At 47.4% G+C, this 18,783-nt stretch overlaps 1 protein-coding gene across 2 annotated transcripts; it reads right to left on the reverse strand.

Annotated features, from left to right (window-relative positions):
* Window positions 1-1,168: 1,168 nt before the first annotated feature.
* On the reverse strand, window positions 1,169-16,319 carry LOC139416972 (transketolase-like). 2 transcript variants are annotated; one of them, XM_071166197.1, is made up of 14 exons: window positions 16,087-16,319; window positions 9,453-9,570; window positions 9,167-9,280; window positions 8,888-8,985; window positions 8,053-8,244; window positions 7,820-7,947; window positions 6,681-6,877; window positions 6,432-6,596; window positions 5,178-5,334; window positions 4,934-5,064; window positions 4,384-4,564; window positions 2,950-3,069; window positions 2,654-2,845; window positions 1,169-2,567 (listed from the first exon to the last, which is right to left on the reverse strand). In XM_071166197.1, exons 1-13 carry the CDS (start codon window positions 16,191-16,193, stop codon window positions 2,673-2,675), a joined length of 1,881 nt encoding a protein of 626 aa, XP_071022298.1. In that variant the 5' UTR covers window positions 16,194-16,319; the 3' UTR covers window positions 1,169-2,567; window positions 2,654-2,672. The 2 variants fall into 2 exon arrangements, with proteins under 2 accessions (XP_071022298.1, XP_071022297.1); XM_071166196.1 differs by having other exon boundaries at window positions 1,169-2,845.
* Window positions 16,320-18,783: the final 2,464 nt, after the last annotated feature.

Consider the following 18,783-nt stretch of genomic DNA (forward strand, 5'->3'; position numbering starts at 1 on the left):
TCAGTATAAAAGCTCTGGACTGAGAGGATCTCTGTCTGATAAACTATGGCGGTGTACCAAATGGGACCCTGTTCCCGATCTAGTGCACTACTGGTGGCCTGATCAGGCTACGGAATAGGGTGCCATATTCAGACTCTGATTAACAACAATCCAACTCAAATGTGACTCTATACACAAGCAGTTGAAAGAGTGCTGGAAACCAGAGCGCTGGAAACCAGAGCGCTGGAAACCAGAGCGCTGGAAACCAGAGCGCTGGAAACCAGAGCGCTGGAAACCAGAGCGCTGGAAACCAGAGCGCTGGAAACCAGAGCGCTGGAAACCAGAGCGCTGGAAACCAGAGCGCTGGAAACCAGAGCGCTGGAAACCAGAGCGCTGGAAACCAGAGCGCTGGAAACCAGAGCGCTGGAAACCAGAGCGCTGGAAACCAGAGCGCTGGAAACCAGAGCGCTGGAAACCAGAGCGCTGGAAACCAGTGAGTGTGTTGTTACCGTTTGATACCAGATGTGCTTGTAAATACATTATGAAGAGAATCGTTTCTTTCTCAACTTTGATGGAATTTAAAACTCTATTGCTTACAAGATTACATTTTGGGAGTCAAAATGAGTCTGTTATCAAAGGAACATTTGTATCGGGGAAAAAAATAAAGTTATAATTTTAACATTGAATAGGCTTTTGTGTCTGGTTTGTTCTGGTCGATAATGTGCTGGTGTGTTTGATTGGGTAAAAACTGTAGAACTGTGACTTTATAGAAACTACAAAAGGGTTAGGGTTAGGGTTAGGGTTAGGGCAGGGTTTTACCAGTTCCACGTGGTTCTGACTGTCCTGCGGGGTTTTACCAGTACCACGTGGTTCTGACTGTCCTGCGGGGTTTTACCAGTACCACGTGGTTCTGACTGTCCTGCAGGGCTTTACCAGTTCCACGTGGTTCTGACTGTCCTGCGGGGCTTTACCAGTTCCACGTGGTTCTGACTGTCCTGCGGGGCTTTACCAGTTCCACGTGGTTCTGACTGTCCTGCGGGGCTTTACCAGTTCCACATGGTTCTGACTGTCCTGCGGGGCTTTACCAGTTCTACGTGGTTCTGACTAAACTGACTGTCTTTACTGAGTAGAAAGACAAGTCACATTGGGCCAGGTAAAAATAAAATTAAAGACTACAAAACAAGTAACATTGGGTCAAGTTGTAGTTTATTATTTCAGCATTACCATGGCAATGCAAACCAACCGTTGCCTGGCAACAGACATGACTGAGTGGAGATACTAGGGTCAGATAATACCCAGAAAGCAACACGAGCCAGACACCCACCACAACCAGCCTAGAAGAACACATTAGTTCATATATCAGTGTTACAACAAGTCATTTAGGTTTAATACATACAACTCAGGTCCATTGACTGTAAATACCCTGCATCAGTTTCACTGCTAATTAAGGCTATGACCAGCAACAAGCAGACGTTAATCAGGAACCGTCTGGCTCCTCCTGGAGCATGGTGTCTAACAGCGCTATGGAGAGGTTCATGATCAAGCAGGTGGAACCACACGGAATGTGGAACCACACGGAATGTGGAACCCCATGAAAACACACGGAATGTGGAACCCCGAAAACACACGGAATGTGGAAAGAGATGAAAAGATGACATTGTTAGCAGCTGGAATGAAAAGAGACCAACCAAGAAACAAAGATCTGAAAATAAATCTACGTTTATCTTCATTTGAAAAACAACACACAGCGACTGATAGTTCAGCGTCGCCTGGCCGTGCAGAGAACACGACAAACTCAAAACAAACCTCGTTCTATACCCAGGATGGTCTCAGATGGCACCCGGTTCCCTAGATAGTGAACGGGACGAACCCCGACAGTCACCATGCTTCAGCTGGAACCTAACGCTCCATCAACATCACTTAGAGAAAGGAGGATTAGAAACCGGGTGGTCGAGCCCTGAAAGCCCTGGTATTAGATCGTACATGTATTTTACTGTTATATCTATAACCAGTTTATAACAGCAATAAGGCACCTCGGGGGGGGGGGGGGGGTTGTGATATATGGCCAATATACCACAGCTAAGGGCTGTATACTCTCTGATACATCGTGCCTAAGAACAGCCCTGAGCCGTGGTATATTGGTCATATACCACCCCCCCCCCCCCCCCCTCAGGCCTTAATGCTCAATTACAGTTTGCCAGAAAGGAAAGAGGATTCATGAGAACGAGGCTGCATTAAGGTGTGTAAAGAGTTATCTAGAAACATTACTGCATATGACCCTTCTGGGATGGTCAAGACAACACTCAGACCCCTCCCTCTCCGCTGAGCGCTAGCCTATCGGATCTGCTGCTGTATACCGTACAGCGCTGCACTCGGACATTACAGCCACAAGGGGCGCTAGAGAGCCCTGTTCTGTTTAACACTAGTGGTAGATAGGAGGAGAGAAGTTAGGTTTTTAAGCCCTCTTTGGAGGCTATATACACAGGGTATTACAGTACTTTCCCCTCAGACTGTGGAGAGAGGGATGGAGAAGATGAAGTTGGTAAATGTGTACAGACTTGAGGGAAAGAGATGTCCCAAATGACACCCTATTCCCAACCTAGTGCACTAGCCCAATAGGAAACCGGGTCATTAGTAGTGCACTACATAGGGAATAGGGTGCCATTTGGGAGACAAACGAAGAGACGATCGTCTCAGTTGGCGAAGGTCTGGCGCACGGTGTCGACGATGTGTTTGGCGCTGATGCCGTACAGGTCGAGTAACTCCTGAGGTTTTCCACTCCGGGGTATACGGTTCACCGCTAGCCGCGTCACGACGATGCCAGGCTCCTCCCCTACTGCAGACAGCACCGCCTCCCCCAGACCCCCTGGACAAAGAAAGACACAGGGGTAAGATGAAACACAACACCCACCCACAGAAGGGTTAAACACCCGGATAAGAAGGGTTAGCTGGAACAGTTTCAACACCCACCCTCTCTGTAGTGGTCCTCCACGGTGATGATTCTCCCTCCGGTGGCGCGGGCGCTCGACACGATGGTGGCGGCATCCAGGGGCTTGATGGTGAACGGGTCAATCACACGGATGTTCACTCCTAAACACACACACCAATGAGCACAAAGTCTCGCTCAAACAGCGTAAATTCTAGATGGTATATTATTAAAACCAAAAGGGCCTATATCCATTAGGTAAATTTCCGTCAGGAAGTATTCATACCCCTCGACTTTAAGCCACATTTTGTTGTTAAAGTCTGAATTCTAAATGGAATACCTCCTCTCCTATCTACATACAATACCTTTGGCATACAGGGGGTACCGGTACAGAGTCAATGTGGAGGCTATATACAGGGGGTACCGGTCCAGAGTCAATGTGGAGGCTATATACAGGGTATTACGGTACAGAGTCAATGTGGAGGCTATATACAGGGTATTACGGTACAGAGTCAATGTGGAGGCTATATACAGGGGGTACCGGTCCAGAGTCAATGTGGAGGCTATATGCAGGGTGTTACGGTACAGAGTCAATGTGGAGGCTATATACAGGGGGTACCGGTACAGAGTCAATGTGGAGGCTATATACAGGGGGTACCGGTCCAGAGTCAATGTGGAGGCTATATACAGGGGGTACCGGTACAGAGTCAATGTGGAGGCTATATGCAGGGGGTACCGGTCCAGAGTCAATGTGGAGGCTATATGCAGGGTGTTACGGTACAGAGTCAATGTGGAGGCTATATACAGGGTATTACGGTACAGAGTCAATGTGGAGGCTATATACAGGGTATTACGGTACAGAGTCAATGTGGAGGCTATATACAGGGTATTACGGTACAGAGTCAATGTGGAGGCTATATACAGGGGGTACCGGTACAGAGTCAATGTGGAGGCTATATACAGGGGGTACTGGTACAGAGTCAATGTGGAGGCTATATACAGGGTGTTACGGTACAGAGTCAATGTGGAGGCTATATACAGGGTATTACGGTACAGAGTCAATGTGGAGGCTATATACAGGGGGTACTGATACAGAGTCAATGTGGAGGCTATATACAGGGTATTACGGTACAGAGTCAATGTGGAGGCTATATACAGGGTATTACGGTACAGAGTCAATGTGGAGGCTATATACAGGGGGTACCGGTACAGAGTCAATGTGGAGGCTATATGCAGGGGGTACCGGTACAGAGTCAATGTGGAGGCTATATACAGGGTGTACCCAGTGCGGACATCCTGACCCTGGGTCAGCAGTCTTACTCTGAGCCACAATGTCAGGAAGACCAATTACTGTCAAAAGTCCAAATTGTGAAAAAGATCAGATGTGTCCCACCTGTGTAAACACAGCCTATGAATAAGGGCCAGGGACACAGTTGGTGGTGTAATTCCCTGCCAGGCCACCAGGGGGGCGCTCTTACCCTCACTGGCCAGCTGGTCAGCAGCAGTCAGAGCTTCATGCAGAGTCACTCCGGCTCCAATCACGGTCACCTTGTCGCTGTCGGACTGACGTACCACTTTAGCCACGCCCACCTCAAACGTCTCGTCGGGGTCGTAGATCACCTTCAGTTCTGGTCTGGTGATGCGTATGAAACAGATTCCCTGAAGTATATAGACAGACACACAGAGAGGCATCCCAGGCTTAGTTCATATGTATATTTCTCATGGATTTGTATTCTGGTGTCTTAGCTACAATGTGGACTGTATGTAGAGGCTATAATGAAGGCTGACAAATGTATTCCTGTGTGTTCTGGTAGCGGATATTAAAATCAGCTGCACCAAGTCACACCTCTTAACATGGCAACAAACTATTGTAGAGACGAGAATCCCAACACCCGGTGACCTCGTCAAGTGGCATGGATCTGTTGGTGTAATGACTACGGTGTTGGGTTGACAGTCGCTAGACCCCAGGTTCAATTCCAGGATGGGCTAAATTCACTATGTTGAACGTGTGTGGTTCTTACTTCTTACCTTGGTGTTAGCAGCCAGCTCTACAGACCTCTCAGCAGACACGCCATCGCTGGGGTAGAACAGAGTGCATGTTGGGATAGCGCGGAACATAGCAATGTCCTCCAACGCCATCTGGGAGGGGCCATCCTCACCTGGGGACAGGAAGTACAGTGTGATTGGTCGAAGGAAAGGGAAGTAGAGTTTGATTGGTCGAGGGACAGGTGAGATTTGAGACGCAGAGATCGAAAGACAACACAGTACTGACCGATGGAGACGCCACAGTGAGACCCGGCCAGGTTGATGTTAGACTCAGAGACGGCGGCCATTCTGATGTGGTCGTAGGCCCTGGACAGGAAGGCAGCGAAGGTGCTGGCAAACGCCACTGTGCGGTCTCTCGTGGCACAGCCAATCGCCACGCTCACCTAAACAACCATATTATTAAACTAGTCCTGTGTTTCACTGACCCGGGGGGGGGGGGGTCACATACGACATGTACACATGGATGTTGTAGAGTAGTGGTCTGAGGGAACACAATGTATTTTAGATATGTTCTCCCCTCCTACATCCATCTCACCATGTTCTCCCCTCCTACATCCATCTCACCATGTTCTCCCCTCCTACATCCATCTCACCATGTTCTCCCCTCCTACATCCATCTCACCATGTTCTCCCCCTCCCCCAGCCTCTTCCCTCCTACATCCATCTCACCATGTTCTCCCCCTCCCCCAGCCTCTACTCTCCTACATCCATCTCACCATGTTCTCCCCCTCCCCCAGCCTCTTCCCTCCCCCAGCCTCTTCCCACCTACATCCATCTCACTATGTTCTCCCCCTCCCCCAGTCTCTTCCCTCCTACATCCATCTCACTATGTTCTCCCCCTCCCCCAGCCTCTTCCCTCCTACATCCATCTCACTATGTTCTCCCCCTCCCCCAGTCTCTTCCCTCCTACATCCATCTCACCATGTTCTCCCCCTCCCCAGTCTCTACTCTCCTACATCCATCTCACTATGTTCTCCCCCTCCCCCAGCCTCTTCCCTCCTACATCCATCTCACCATGTTCTCCCCCTCCCCAGTCTCTACTCTCCTACATCCATCTCACTATGTTCTCCCCCTCCCCAGTCTCTACTCTCCTACATCCATCTCACAATGTTCTCCCCCTCCCCAGTCTCTACTCTCCTACATCCATCTCACAATGTTCTCCCCCTCCCCCAGTCTCTTCCCTCCTACATCCATCTCACCATGTTCTCCCCCTCCCCCAGTCTCTTCCCTCCTACATCCATCTCACCATGTTCTCCCCCTCCCCCAGTCTCTTCCCTCCTACATCCATCTCACTATGTTCTCCCCCTCCCCCAGTCTCTTCCCTCCTACATCCATCTCACCATGTTCTCCCCCTCCCCAGTCTCTACTCTCCTACATCCATCTCACCATGTTCTCCCCCTCCCCCAGTCTCTTCCCTCCTACATCCATCTCACCATGTTCTCCCCCTCCCCCAGTCTCTTCCCTCCTACATCCATCTCACCATGTTCTGTTCAGCGATGAAGCACTCTACGAAGCGTTCAGGGTAGGCCTTGTGGAACATCTCAGAGAAGGTAGAGTTCTTCATGTCAGCGTCCAGAGCCACCACCCTCGGACTGGACTGACCCAGTTTAGCCAGGGCCACGCCGTACGCCTTACGAGTAGCCACCTGGGGAGGAGAGAGGAGAGGGGTTAACCGTGTATCCCCTCTCTGCAGGGGCGTGTCTCTCTCTGCGGAGGAGCGGTGGTTCACCTTATCCCCAATCTTGTAGTTGGGCGGGGAGGGCAGGCTGATAGGTGAGAGGTCAGCGGGGGCGGTATCTTCTTTAGGTAGCTCGGGGCAGACGGTGTTGTTGGGGTTCTGAATCTGAGCCGTCAAGTCTTTGATGGCCTCCTCGGCCCGGTCTTTAGGCATGGGCTTCCCGTGCCAGTTCTCCATATCCTCAATGCCTGGAGAAGAGGAATCAGATGTAGTCATTTAAAGCCCTTAAACAACGATGCAGAGTTCTAACAACTGGTCAAAGAGAAGCTGTGCGTCCTCCGAAACAACTGGCCACGTAACCCGGGAGCCGGTGTAACAGTATACCTTTAGACCGTCCCCTCGCCCATACCCGGGCACGAACCAGGGACCCTCTGCACACATCAACAACAGTCACCCACGAAGCATCGTTACCCATCGCTGCACAAAAGCCACGGCCCTTGCAGAGCAAAGGGGAACCACTACTTCAAGGTCTCAGAGCAAGTGACGTCACCGATTGAAACGCGCACCACCGCTAACTAAGCTAGCCGTTTCACATCCGTTAGACCAGCCACACCGATGTGTCGGAGGAAACACCGTACACCTGGCGACAGTGTCAGTGTGCATGTACCCAGCCCGCCACAGGAGTCGCTAGAGCGCGATGGGACAAGGAAATCTCGGCCTGCCAAACCCTCTTCCTAACCCAGACGACGCTGGGCCAAACCCTCTTCCTAACCCAGACGACGCTGGGCCAAACCCTCTTCCTAACCCAGACGACGCTGGGCCAAACCCTCTTCCTAACCCAGACGACGCTGGGCCAAACCCTCTTCCTAACCCAGACGACGCTGGGCCAATTGTGCGCCGCGTCATGGGTCTCCCAGTCACACCCAGTTGTGACACAGCCTGGGATCAAACCCGGGTCTTGTCTAAGGCAGTGCTTGAGGTGTGACCTTTGTGCCAATCGGGATGCCTGCACAAATTGATTCCCTCCCATACCAGTCTCTCTCTCTCTCATACCAGTCTCTCTCTCTCTCATACCAGTCTCTCTCGCTCTCCCATACCAGTCTCTCCCATACCAGTCTCTCTCGCTCTCCCATACCAGTCTCTCCCATACCAGTCTCTCCCATACCAGTCTCTCTCTCTCTCTCCCATACCTTTGAGTCCTCTGCCCTTGAAGGTCTTGGCCAGGATCATAGTGGGTTTCCCCTTCACCTGCTGGGCCTGCCACAGAGCTTTACACAGCTCCTCAACGTCATGACCATCCACCACATACGTGTTCCACCTACACACACACACTTAAAGAATTAGAGACAGTACGGAAAACTGATAGAATAAGAGAGCAGGAGGTGCAAGAGAGGAACGAAGGAGAAGAGGGAGGGGTACCGACCCGAACGCTTCGCAGCGCTTGCGGTAAACGTCCATGTCGTGTTTGAGAGGAGCAGGTTCACTCTGTCCCAGGCGGTTAACGTCGATAACAGCCACCAGGTTATCCAGGTTGTAGTGGGAACCGAACGCCATGGCTTCCCAGACAGCCCCCTCAGAGCACTCCCCATCACCCATCATGCAGTACACACGGTAACTAGGAAGAGAGAAAATACATTTTTACATATTCATAAACAGATTGTCATTAAATAATATATATACATCTCACACAAGACACCTATTCAAGACACCAGTCATTAAAGTGCTTCATTTGAGCCAGATCCTGCGGGACCCATTTGGCCAGATCCTCTGGGACCTGTTTGGCCAGATCCGGTAAAAGTAGATTGTCAGGACCGGGCTGACAGTCCAAGAGTGGATTCAGGTTGGTCCGACCCTTGCTTATGGTTTTCGTAAACATTGTTACTTATGCTCGAGACCAACACGTGGCCATGGCCGAGAGAAGCATGTACCTCTCACAGAACTAGAATGAGATTCACCTTCTCCCTGCTCTCCCTCCCTGCTCTGATTGACATGAGCCTGCAACTCACTGTTCCAGCGTTTCAATTCATTTTATTTCCTTATAGAATCATAGCCGTGCGGAGGGTTCTGGAGGAGACTCAGATCAATCCAAATACATTTACCAAAGCCATAGAATAACGTGTCTGTTCAGAAAGACGAGGCTCTTTTAAAGCTCAACACCTTCTGTGGGTGCCCCTTAACCTTCTGAGAACATCACGGCTGGGTGACAGGTGCTTTGAGGGATAGTGTCAAGGCTTGAGGATGTACGTGTGTGTGTGTACCTGGACTTGTCGAAGTGTTTCCCAGTGTAGGCCATCCCGCAGGCAGCCCCCAGCCCCTGTCCCAGAGACCCCGTTGCCACGTCAACAAACTCCAGTTTCTGTAGAACAGTCAGAGTTAGTCAAACCTGGAGCTGGACCATGTTCATTAGGGCGTCGCCACTGAAAGCGTTTCAAAACATTTTGCAACTGTAGGAAACACAAGGTTCAGTCCCGTTTGTCAGTTCTTTCGTTTTGAACCTAATGAACAATCTCAGTACATTGGGGTCAGGGGTTACTTACAGGTGTGGGGTGACCCTCCAGGTCAGAGTCGAGCTTCCTCAGGTTGATCAGGTCGGCCTCTTTCACAAAGCCCGCCTCCGCCCAGGCAGCGTACAGGATTGGTGCAGCATGACCCTAGAGGAACACAGCAGCCAAATCAGAACACTGTACACGACAGAGGGGAGCATGGGAAATGTAGTGCAAATGAAAGAGAACCCTTGACAGGTGAACCGTGTGTGTAGAGTTTGCAAGTGCATAGAATGTGTGTCTGGGAGAATGTAAGCGTGTGGGGGACAGACAGAATCACCTTAGACAGCACGAAGCGGTCGTTGCACTGGTTGCGTGGGTCAGCAGCTTTGTAACGCATGGTGTGGAAGAACAGCACGGACATGAGCTCTGCTGCACTGCAACATGTGGTGGGGTGACTGGACAGAGAGGGGTAGAGAGAGCGGGGGAGAGAGAGAGAGGTAGAGAGAGGGCAGCCTGTTAGTGAAACGTGACATCAACCGGCTGTTAACGGCAACCCAAACCATCACGTTAGAGTTTCATGCAGTCGCAAAGTATTCAGACACCTGGACTTTTTCAACATCGTTATGTTACATCCTTATTCTAAAATTGATTAAATAAAATGTCCTCAATCTACATACAATACCTTAATGACAAAGCAAAACAGGTTTAGAAGTTTTTGCAAATGTATAAAATTAAACATGGAAATGCCTTATTTACGTAAGTGTGCAGACCCTTTGCTAGGAGACTAAATTGAGCTCAGGTGCATCCTGTTTCCATTGATCATCCTTGAGATGTTTCTACAACTTGATTGGAGTCTACCTGTGGTAAATTCAATTGACTGAACATGATTTGGAAAGGCACACACCTGTCTATACAAAGTCCCACAGTTGACAACGCACGTCAGTCCAAAAACCAAGCCATGAGGTCGAAGGAGTTGTCTGTAGTGCGCCGAGACAGGATTGTGTCGAGGCACAGATCTGGGGAAGGGTACCAACACATTTCTGCAGCATTGAAGGTCCCCAAGAACACAGTGTCTTCCATCATTCTTAAATGGAAGAAGTTTGGAATCACCAAGTCTCTTCCTGGAGCTGGCCGCCCGGCCAAACTGAGCAATCGGGGGAGAAGGGCCTTGGTCAAGGAGGTGACCAAGAATGGGGTGGTCACTGACAGAGCTCCAGAGTTCCTCTGTGGAGATGGGAGAACCTTCCAGAAGGACAACCAGCTCTGCAGCACTCCAACAATCAGGACAGAGTGGCCAGACGGAAGCCACTCAGTAAAAAAAAAAAAAAAAAACAAGGCACATGACAGCCCGCTTGGAGTTTGCCAAAAGGCACCTAAAGACACTCCGACCATGAGAAACAAGATTCTCTGGCCTGATGAAACCTCTTTGGCCTGAATGCCAAGCGTCACGTCTGGAGGAAACCTGGCAACATTCCTACAGTGAAGCATGGTGGTGGTGGCAGAATCTTGTGGGGATGTTTTTCAGCAGCAGGAACTAGAAGTACCCACATATGCTGAGCACTTGTTGGCTGCTTTTCCTTCACACTGCGGTCCAACTTATCCCAAACCGTCTCAAATTGGGTTGAGGTCGGGTGATTGGAGGCCAGGTCTTCTGATGCAGCGCTCCATCACTCTCCTTGGTAAAATAGCCCTTACACAGCCTGGAGGTGTGTTTTGGGTCATTGCCCTGTTGAAAAACAAATGAGTCCCAATAAGCCCAAACCAGATGGGATCGTGTGTCGCTGCAGAATGCAGTGCCTTTAATTCTAAATAAATCAGACCGTGTCACCAGCAAAGCACCATCACACCTCCTCCTCCATGCTTCACGGTGGGAACCACACATGAAGAGATCCGTTCAACTACTGAGTTTCACAAAGACACAGCGTTTGGAACCAAAAATCTCACATTTGGACTCAGACCAAAGGACAGATTTCCACCGGTCTAATGTCCATTGCTCATGTTTCTTGGCCCAAGCAAGTCTCTTCTGATTGGTGTCCTTAAGTAGTGGTTTCTTTGCAGTAATTTGACCACAAAGGCCTGATTCACAGTCTCCTCTGAACAGTTGATGTTGAGATGTGTGTTACTTGAACTCTGAAGCATTTAATTGTGCTGCAATTTCTGAGGCTGGTAACTCTAATGAACTTATCCTCAGCAGCAGCAGAGGTAACTCTGGGTCTTCCTTTCCTGTGGCGGTCCTCATGAGAGCCAGTTCCATCATAGCACTTGGTTTTCGTGACTGCAGTTGAAGAAACTTTCAAAGTTCTTGAAATAATCTGAAACATCCACAAACGGAACCAAATACTTTACTACGCTTTCCCTAAAACGCGGGGGTACAAAACGTCTAAACGGTTCACCAGATATGGATGAAAATACCCTCAAATTCAAATCTGACAGGCTGCACACGTCTTCGCTAATCCAAAGTGCTGGAGTACAGAGACAAAACAGGTCACTGTCCCAACACTTGGAGCTCACTGTATATTTTCCCAGGGAAGACAACACTGAGCACAAGCAGCAAGTCCCTGGACTTCATGAGGGGGAGACAGAGACGTCATACCCAGGAGACACTTGAGCAGGACAGTCTCTCCACAGAGAAGTCAAGTCGTGTTGTAACAGGTATTTGCAGAGAGCAGTGGTGGTTTAGAATGTTACAAAACCTGGCAGTTTTGAGAAGAGCCATGCATTGACTAATACTATCGCTACTTCCTGTTATCTCACACGTCGTTGGCCAATAGCATATCTACTTCCTGATAAACCTGAACATGTCAACACTCCACTCCTTGTGGGGGTCATTCAGTGGATTGTGTAGGTTGTGTCCCCAAAAGGCCAGTCTTTAGAGTGCATTACTTCTTTGGAACAGGGCCCCATAGGGTTCAGTATGAATAGGATGCCTATTGGGATGAACTGCGAGTAGTGTTTTACACATCATTCAGTCACTGCATTCGTCACCAACGGCACGGTATTCAAGCATTTACCCCCGAGGGTGATATTCCAGTATCAGACACCTGCTGAAACAGAACAATTTAGTCAAAGTTCCCACTAAAATACTGACAGCCGAAGCATTTTTGGAAAAAAATAAATAAATTACACTTGAGTTTGTTAAAGCAGTTCTGATTCTGACAAAAAAAATAAAAGGTTAGTTCTTACATCTGTGTAGAAGAGGACCAATGAAGTCTCCTGCCATGATGGAAAAACGATGAGGCAGACCAGGCTTGCGGTCAATAGGACAGACCAGGCTTGCGGTCAATAGGACAGACCAGGCTTGCGTTCAATTGGACAGAACGGTGAACAATGTGGAATTGAACAGAACGGTGAACAATGTGGAATTGAACAGAACGGTGAACAATGTGGAATTGAACAGAACGGTGAACAATGTGGAATTGAACAGAACGGTGAACAATGTGGAATTGAACAGAAACGGTACGAACAGCCAGTTGAGGCGTTATTATGGTGGCCTATATGTTGTGCTGGACGAGTTCTACCAGATAGTCCTCCTTAAAATGACCAGGCCACAACCACCACACGGGAGAAAACAAACCTCAAAATGGTTGTTGAAGAACAGTGAGCTCCGTTTTGGGGAAACGTGTCATTTCGTACAAACCATCTGGAAACGTTGAAAACTGAACGCACCCCAGGTCCGCCTATAGGTCGACTTCTAAAAACAGGCTACTCTTCATTTCTAGAAGAGCCTAAACCTGATAAACCATGATTCCCTTCCAGGGAAGGTTATTTGTTTTCCTTGTGGGCGAACTGTCTGAATACCAGGAAGTGACAAAAAAAAAAAAAAATTTTTTTTATTAAACTTGGTAATAACAGGTTAGTCTTCAACATACTTCAAACATGTTCCCTTTTCTGGACAGCATATGAGGTGTGCAATCACAGCCAGTCAGGAGGACAAAGAGGAGCCACGAACTGAGGAGCCACATAGGCCATCTTTCTGGTTCCTCCCCATTGTTCAGACTAAAGGAGCTGGGCAAGGTGAGCCTGCTCTGAGGAGGTCTCATTGTTCAGACTAAAGGAGCTGGGCAAGGTGAGCCTGCTCTGAGGTCCCATTGGGTAGGTGACGTTTATTACTGAAAACAGGGAGAAAGTTTCACCAGGAAATCTTAGATTTTTTTTTTTTTACATGTTTAGATAGAAGTAAAGTAGAAAAAATAAATAAAAGCTTACAATCATTTAAATTAACAGGACAAATGCAACAGTTTCTCTTTTCCAGTGATGAAGACATGAAGGTCTCATAGCATGGTTTGCAAAATGGATCAGCTTTAAGCACGGTAATGTTTTGGCATTCAGGTTCAAAAAGTCATTTCCCAACCACTTCTTCCATAGGCAAGCAATGTATGGAAAGTTGTGTTTAAACCACAGGGGATGCTGTCAACTAACAAAATACTTCTTGAACTCAAATGGATTTACCCATAAACTGAAACAGTGCAAGATAAGTGTACAATATAATAATAGCTATGTATTGTAGTAGTCAGTAACTAAATCAATGATTTGGTGAATGGTAGCCTAGGCATAATCAAAATTCTACTCTAATCTAGGCCAATATATTTGGGAAGTAGGCTAGACCGATTTAACCCATTAATACCCAACGTGGTGTTTATTTAAGCCACAGAAAGCTTACGTTATCTAAAAATAAAAATATATTTTTTTTTAAATCCCATAAGCAGGAAACTGATCTAGTGCAGAATCGGGGCTGGATACTGTTGATGGACAACTGGGCATCTGACAGACCAGGAGGTGATCATCAACAGGTTGGTGTTCATACCTGAAAGTGATCATAGACCCTAACGAGGAAATGGTCATCTTACGAACTGAAAAGTAGCCAATTATAAAACATTGTTTCTGTCTCCACCCACATTGTCTAAGAAAGCCTTTATCTAAGCCACAGGTGAGGTTCTCTCTACCTAATGTTGTAAGCAGTAAACACATACAATAAAATCTGGGCTGGAAAGATACCGTCTCATGAATTCAAAAAGGAATCTGCATATTCGTTAAAGCGAGAACTACATTTAAATTTCTGAGGAACGGTGGAGTTGCTTTCGCCTGGTCCCAGATCAGTCTGCTCTCTTACCAACTCCACAGTGACAAGGAGTTGGCATCACAACAGCTGACAGACCGGCTAGAGCTGCTCTGGGTTGACAAAGTTACCCTTCGATAGGGACATACTTACTTTTTTGGAGCCCTTCACTAATGTCCCACACACTAACAGAATATAGATTATATGTAACAAATTATACTAATATATATATACACACACAATAGAAACAAATGTCTGGTCAAAATGTATTGCACTAGCCTACATAGTGAATAGGTTGCAATTTCAGGCACATAAAACCACATTAGTGTCCCCTTCTTTCCCCACGCAGTGACAAACACGTTCAGAATGTCATGTTGAGAAATGAACCACTTCTGTACTGTGGCAACAATGGTGAGAAAGTGTAGTTCCGACTTGGCTTAAATTCTTCTCTGTAATGAGAGAGGAGCCCAACTTTAAATGTATTTACATCAATACCCCTGTGTTGGAGGTAGCCAGAGCAGAAAAGCTAGTCCATGACTAAGCAAATTCCAAGCTTGAAGAGAGAACAGTTCATGCGGAACAAAAAGGGCATTTCTAACCCGCCCCAAAAAACACTCGTCCTTTATTCAGTATTTTACTAGGATGCTGTCTGGACGCATGGTGGGACTCAATCTTTAAAATCAAAGGCAGAAGGCCACCACAAGACCCGCACATCTCTCCATGTGATGTGTTTTTTATATATAAGATATGGTCATGATGCCAGTGGTGTATTCAATTCCTCTGATTCGGTTTAACGGAAGCAAGCCGGGAGGGACAATTGAAAACGCCAAAACAGTTGCAAAACATTCAGAAACAGTGGAATGAATAGCCAGATTCTATCTAATCAAAGTGAACCAAAAGTAAGAATTGATGGTGCATCCATAAAATGTACGGTCATTTAAAGGATAGCAGTTTTACGCAGATATCTAGCTAGCTAATATTAGCTAGGTAACATGTAACAATTTACCAGAGCTGACAACACACACGCATTTGACCCTCAGTCACGCATTGAAAAGTAGGGGTTTTATTTATCTAATTAGTTAATTCATTATCTTTCAACTAACAGACATAAAACCACCTGAATATTGATATTCATTAGATTTTTCCTTGAAGGTTGAGTGATGGAGAAATGAATTGTAAAAAGAACATTTTTTAAACACCAAGCACTTGGGAAACATATCGCAAGTGGCCAACCCTCCTTGAGAAAACATTTTAGAAGAGAGAGTTCACCCAAATTAAATTGTTTGTGTCCTTACATTGAAAGCAGTCTATGGACAAGGAGACAGAACTTCTGGTTACAGCCATTAAATATTATAGTCTCATGAGCAGAGTATTTGGTGGAGTCGTAACACTCCCCAGCATGTGTCACAAAACGTTACACCTGAGAACAAGGATAAATCCCTTCTTCCAACCGTTCCTACCAGTTACCCGTCTCATTACTGTCTGAATAAAATGTCAAACCCAATAAATATCATCTTAAGAAAAAAAAAAAGAACTCAGTCGTCAAATGTGGAGTTTATTTAAATGTTGAACGCATCCCGAAAACACCTGCCCCGTGGTTATATCCTCCCCATCTAGGGGTGGTGCATGGAGCAATGAAATACAACTAGCAAACCTCACGCCAAGATTCAGCCCTGAATTACACCTGGAAAGGGAAACGTTGTGTACTTGGTTTAACTAACTAGTTCATTGGTTGGTTTAATAACTAGCTAAACACACGACAACTACCCGTTGACGACTTTCAGCCCATGAATTGCAGCACGTCCACGCAACTATTACAGCTGCTGCCCCGTTCAGTTCAATGTATCATGTCAGCAAGTAAAATACATTACGAAACGTTGATTAAACTGCGGCCCGTTTACTTTTTAAAACTTACCCGGAGTTGGAAGCGCACGTTGCCTTGACGGAGTTGATCCGCAGCTTGTTAGCGATGTCTTTCAGACCCTGCAAAGTCTTCTCGTCGGGTTTATGGTAGCTAGCCATGGCTGAGATAACGGAGACCGCTTGGTGAATGACAAACACGGGTCTTTTTCTTTTGAAGAGCTGGTTCAACTCGGGAGACTAGCTGAGCATTCAAGGGATGCTACAAACGAGGAGGACAAGGAAGGAGACGGGTTTATATTGAATTATCCTGGCCGCCGTACAAGGAACTGGGCGGCTCGGCTGTGGACGCCCACCGCACCTTTTCATTGGTTGAGGCGCGTTCTCATTCCACCACGCTCGACACAACGTAGCCTGCGTGATTATACGTCAGCACGTACACGTAACAGCTATTATATTTATTTAGCTGCAATATTATAATTGATTAAATGTATATAGCGCTTTTCATAACAAACAAAAAAAAGCAAAAAAACAACAACCAATCATGAGTAGCCTATAGTTGTCTAGGTAACCAATACATTATGAGTAGCCTATAGTTGTCTAGCTCAACCAATATATCATGAGTAGCCTATAGTTGTCTAGCTCAACCAATATATCATGAGTAGCCTATAGTTGTCTAGCTCAACCAATACATTATGAGTAGCCTATAGTTGTCTAGCTCAACCAATATATCATGAGTAGCCTATAGTTGTCTAGGTAACCAATACATTATGAGTAGCCTATAGTTGTCTAGCTCAACCAATATATCATGAGTATAGTTGTCTATGAGTAGCCTATAGTTGTCTAGCTCAACCAATATATCATGAGTAGCCTATAGTTGTCTAGCTCAACCAATATATCATGAGTAGCCTATAGTTGTCTAGCTCAACCAATACATTATGAGTAGCCTATAGTTGTCTAGCTCAACCAATATATCATGAGTAGCCTATAGTTGTCTAGCTCAACCAATACATCATGAGTAGCCTATAGTTGTCTAGCTCAACCAATATATCATGAGTAGCCTATAGTTGTCTAGCTCAACCAATATATCATGAGTAGCCTATAGTTGTCTAGGTAACCAATACATTATGAGTAGCCTATAGTTGTCTAGCTCAACCAATACATCATGAGTAGCCTATAGTTGTCTAGGTAACCAATACATCATGAGTAGGCCAATAGTTGTCTAGCTCAACCATTGTTGATGAAGAGGAGTCTGGTGACGATCATGTAGAGGGTTACACTGGGAACCAGCCTGAGTCATGTAGAGGGTTACTCTGGGAACCAGCCTGAGTCGCGTAGAGGGATACACTGGGAACCAGCCCGAGTCATGTAGAGGGCTACACTGGGAACCAGCCTGAGTCATGTAGAGGGTTACACTGGGAACCAGCCTGAGTCATGTAGAGGGTTACACTGGGAACCAGCCTGAGTCATGTAGAGGGTTACACTGGGAACCAGACTGAGTCATGTAGAGGGATACACTGGGAACCAGCCTGAGTCATGTAGAGGGATACACTGGGAACCAGCCTGAGTCATGTAGAGGGTTACACTGGGAACCAGCCTGAGTCATGTAGAGGGCTACACTGGGAACCAGCCTGAGTCATGTAGAGGGTTACACTGGGAACCAGCCCGAGTCATGTAGAGGGCTACACTGGGAACCAGCCTGAGTCATAGCCTGAGTTATGTAGAGGGTTACACTGGGAACCAGCCTGAGTCATTAGAGGGCTACACTGGGAACCAGCCTGAGTAATGTAGAGGGTTACATTGGGAACCAGCCTGAGTCATGTAGAGGGTTACACTGGTAACCAGACTGAGTCATGTAGAGGGATACACTGGGAACCAGCCTGAGTCATGTAGAGGGCTACACTGGGAACCAGCCTGAGTCATGTAGAGGGTTACACTGGGAACCAGCCTGAGTAATGTAGAGGGCTACACTGGGAACCAGCCTGAGTCATGTAGAGGGTTACACTGGGAACCAGACTGAGTCATGTAGAGGGATACACTGGGAACCAGCCTGAGTCATGTAGAGGGATACACTGGGAACCAGCCTGAGTCATGTAGAGGGTTACACTGGGAACCAGCCTGAGTCATGTAGAGGGCTACACTGGGAACCAGCCTGAGTCATGTAGAGGGTTACACTGGGAACCAGCCCGAGTCATGTAGAGGGCTACACTGGGAACCAGCCTGAGTCATGTAGAGGGCTACACTGGGAACCAGCCTGAGTCATGTAGAGGGTTACATTGGGAACCAGCCTGAGTCATGTAGAGGGTTACACTGGTAACCAGACTGAGTCATGTAGAGGGATACACTGGGAACCAGCCTGAGTCATGTAGAGGGCTACACTGGGAACCAGCCTGAGTCATGTAGAGGGATACACTGGACCTCTCTTTCTCCGCCTCCTCTTCACCCAGATCACCGGGGTCGGGGCCTGTTCCCGAGGGAGCCGTATATCCTCTGCCTCGGGCTCGTCAGAGTCGTGAAAGACACCTGGGGCAGAACACCTGTTCTGCCAGACACATTCTGTTAAAGGAACCTAAAGCACACATATCCATGGGTCTTTTCAGTTCGCTCCAGCTAGCGACTGGAACAAGCTGCAACACTCAAACTGGACAGTTTTATCTCAATCTCTTCATTCAAAGACTCAATCATGGACACTCTTACTGACAGTTGTGGCAGCTTTGCGTGATCCATTGTTGTCTCTAGTAGGAGGAGTCGT

Source organism: Oncorhynchus clarkii, chromosome 9 (genome assembly GCF_045791955.1).
Source record: "Oncorhynchus clarkii lewisi isolate Uvic-CL-2024 chromosome 9, UVic_Ocla_1.0, whole genome shotgun sequence".
NCBI lineage: Eukaryota > Metazoa > Chordata > Actinopteri > Salmoniformes > Salmonidae > Oncorhynchus > Oncorhynchus clarkii.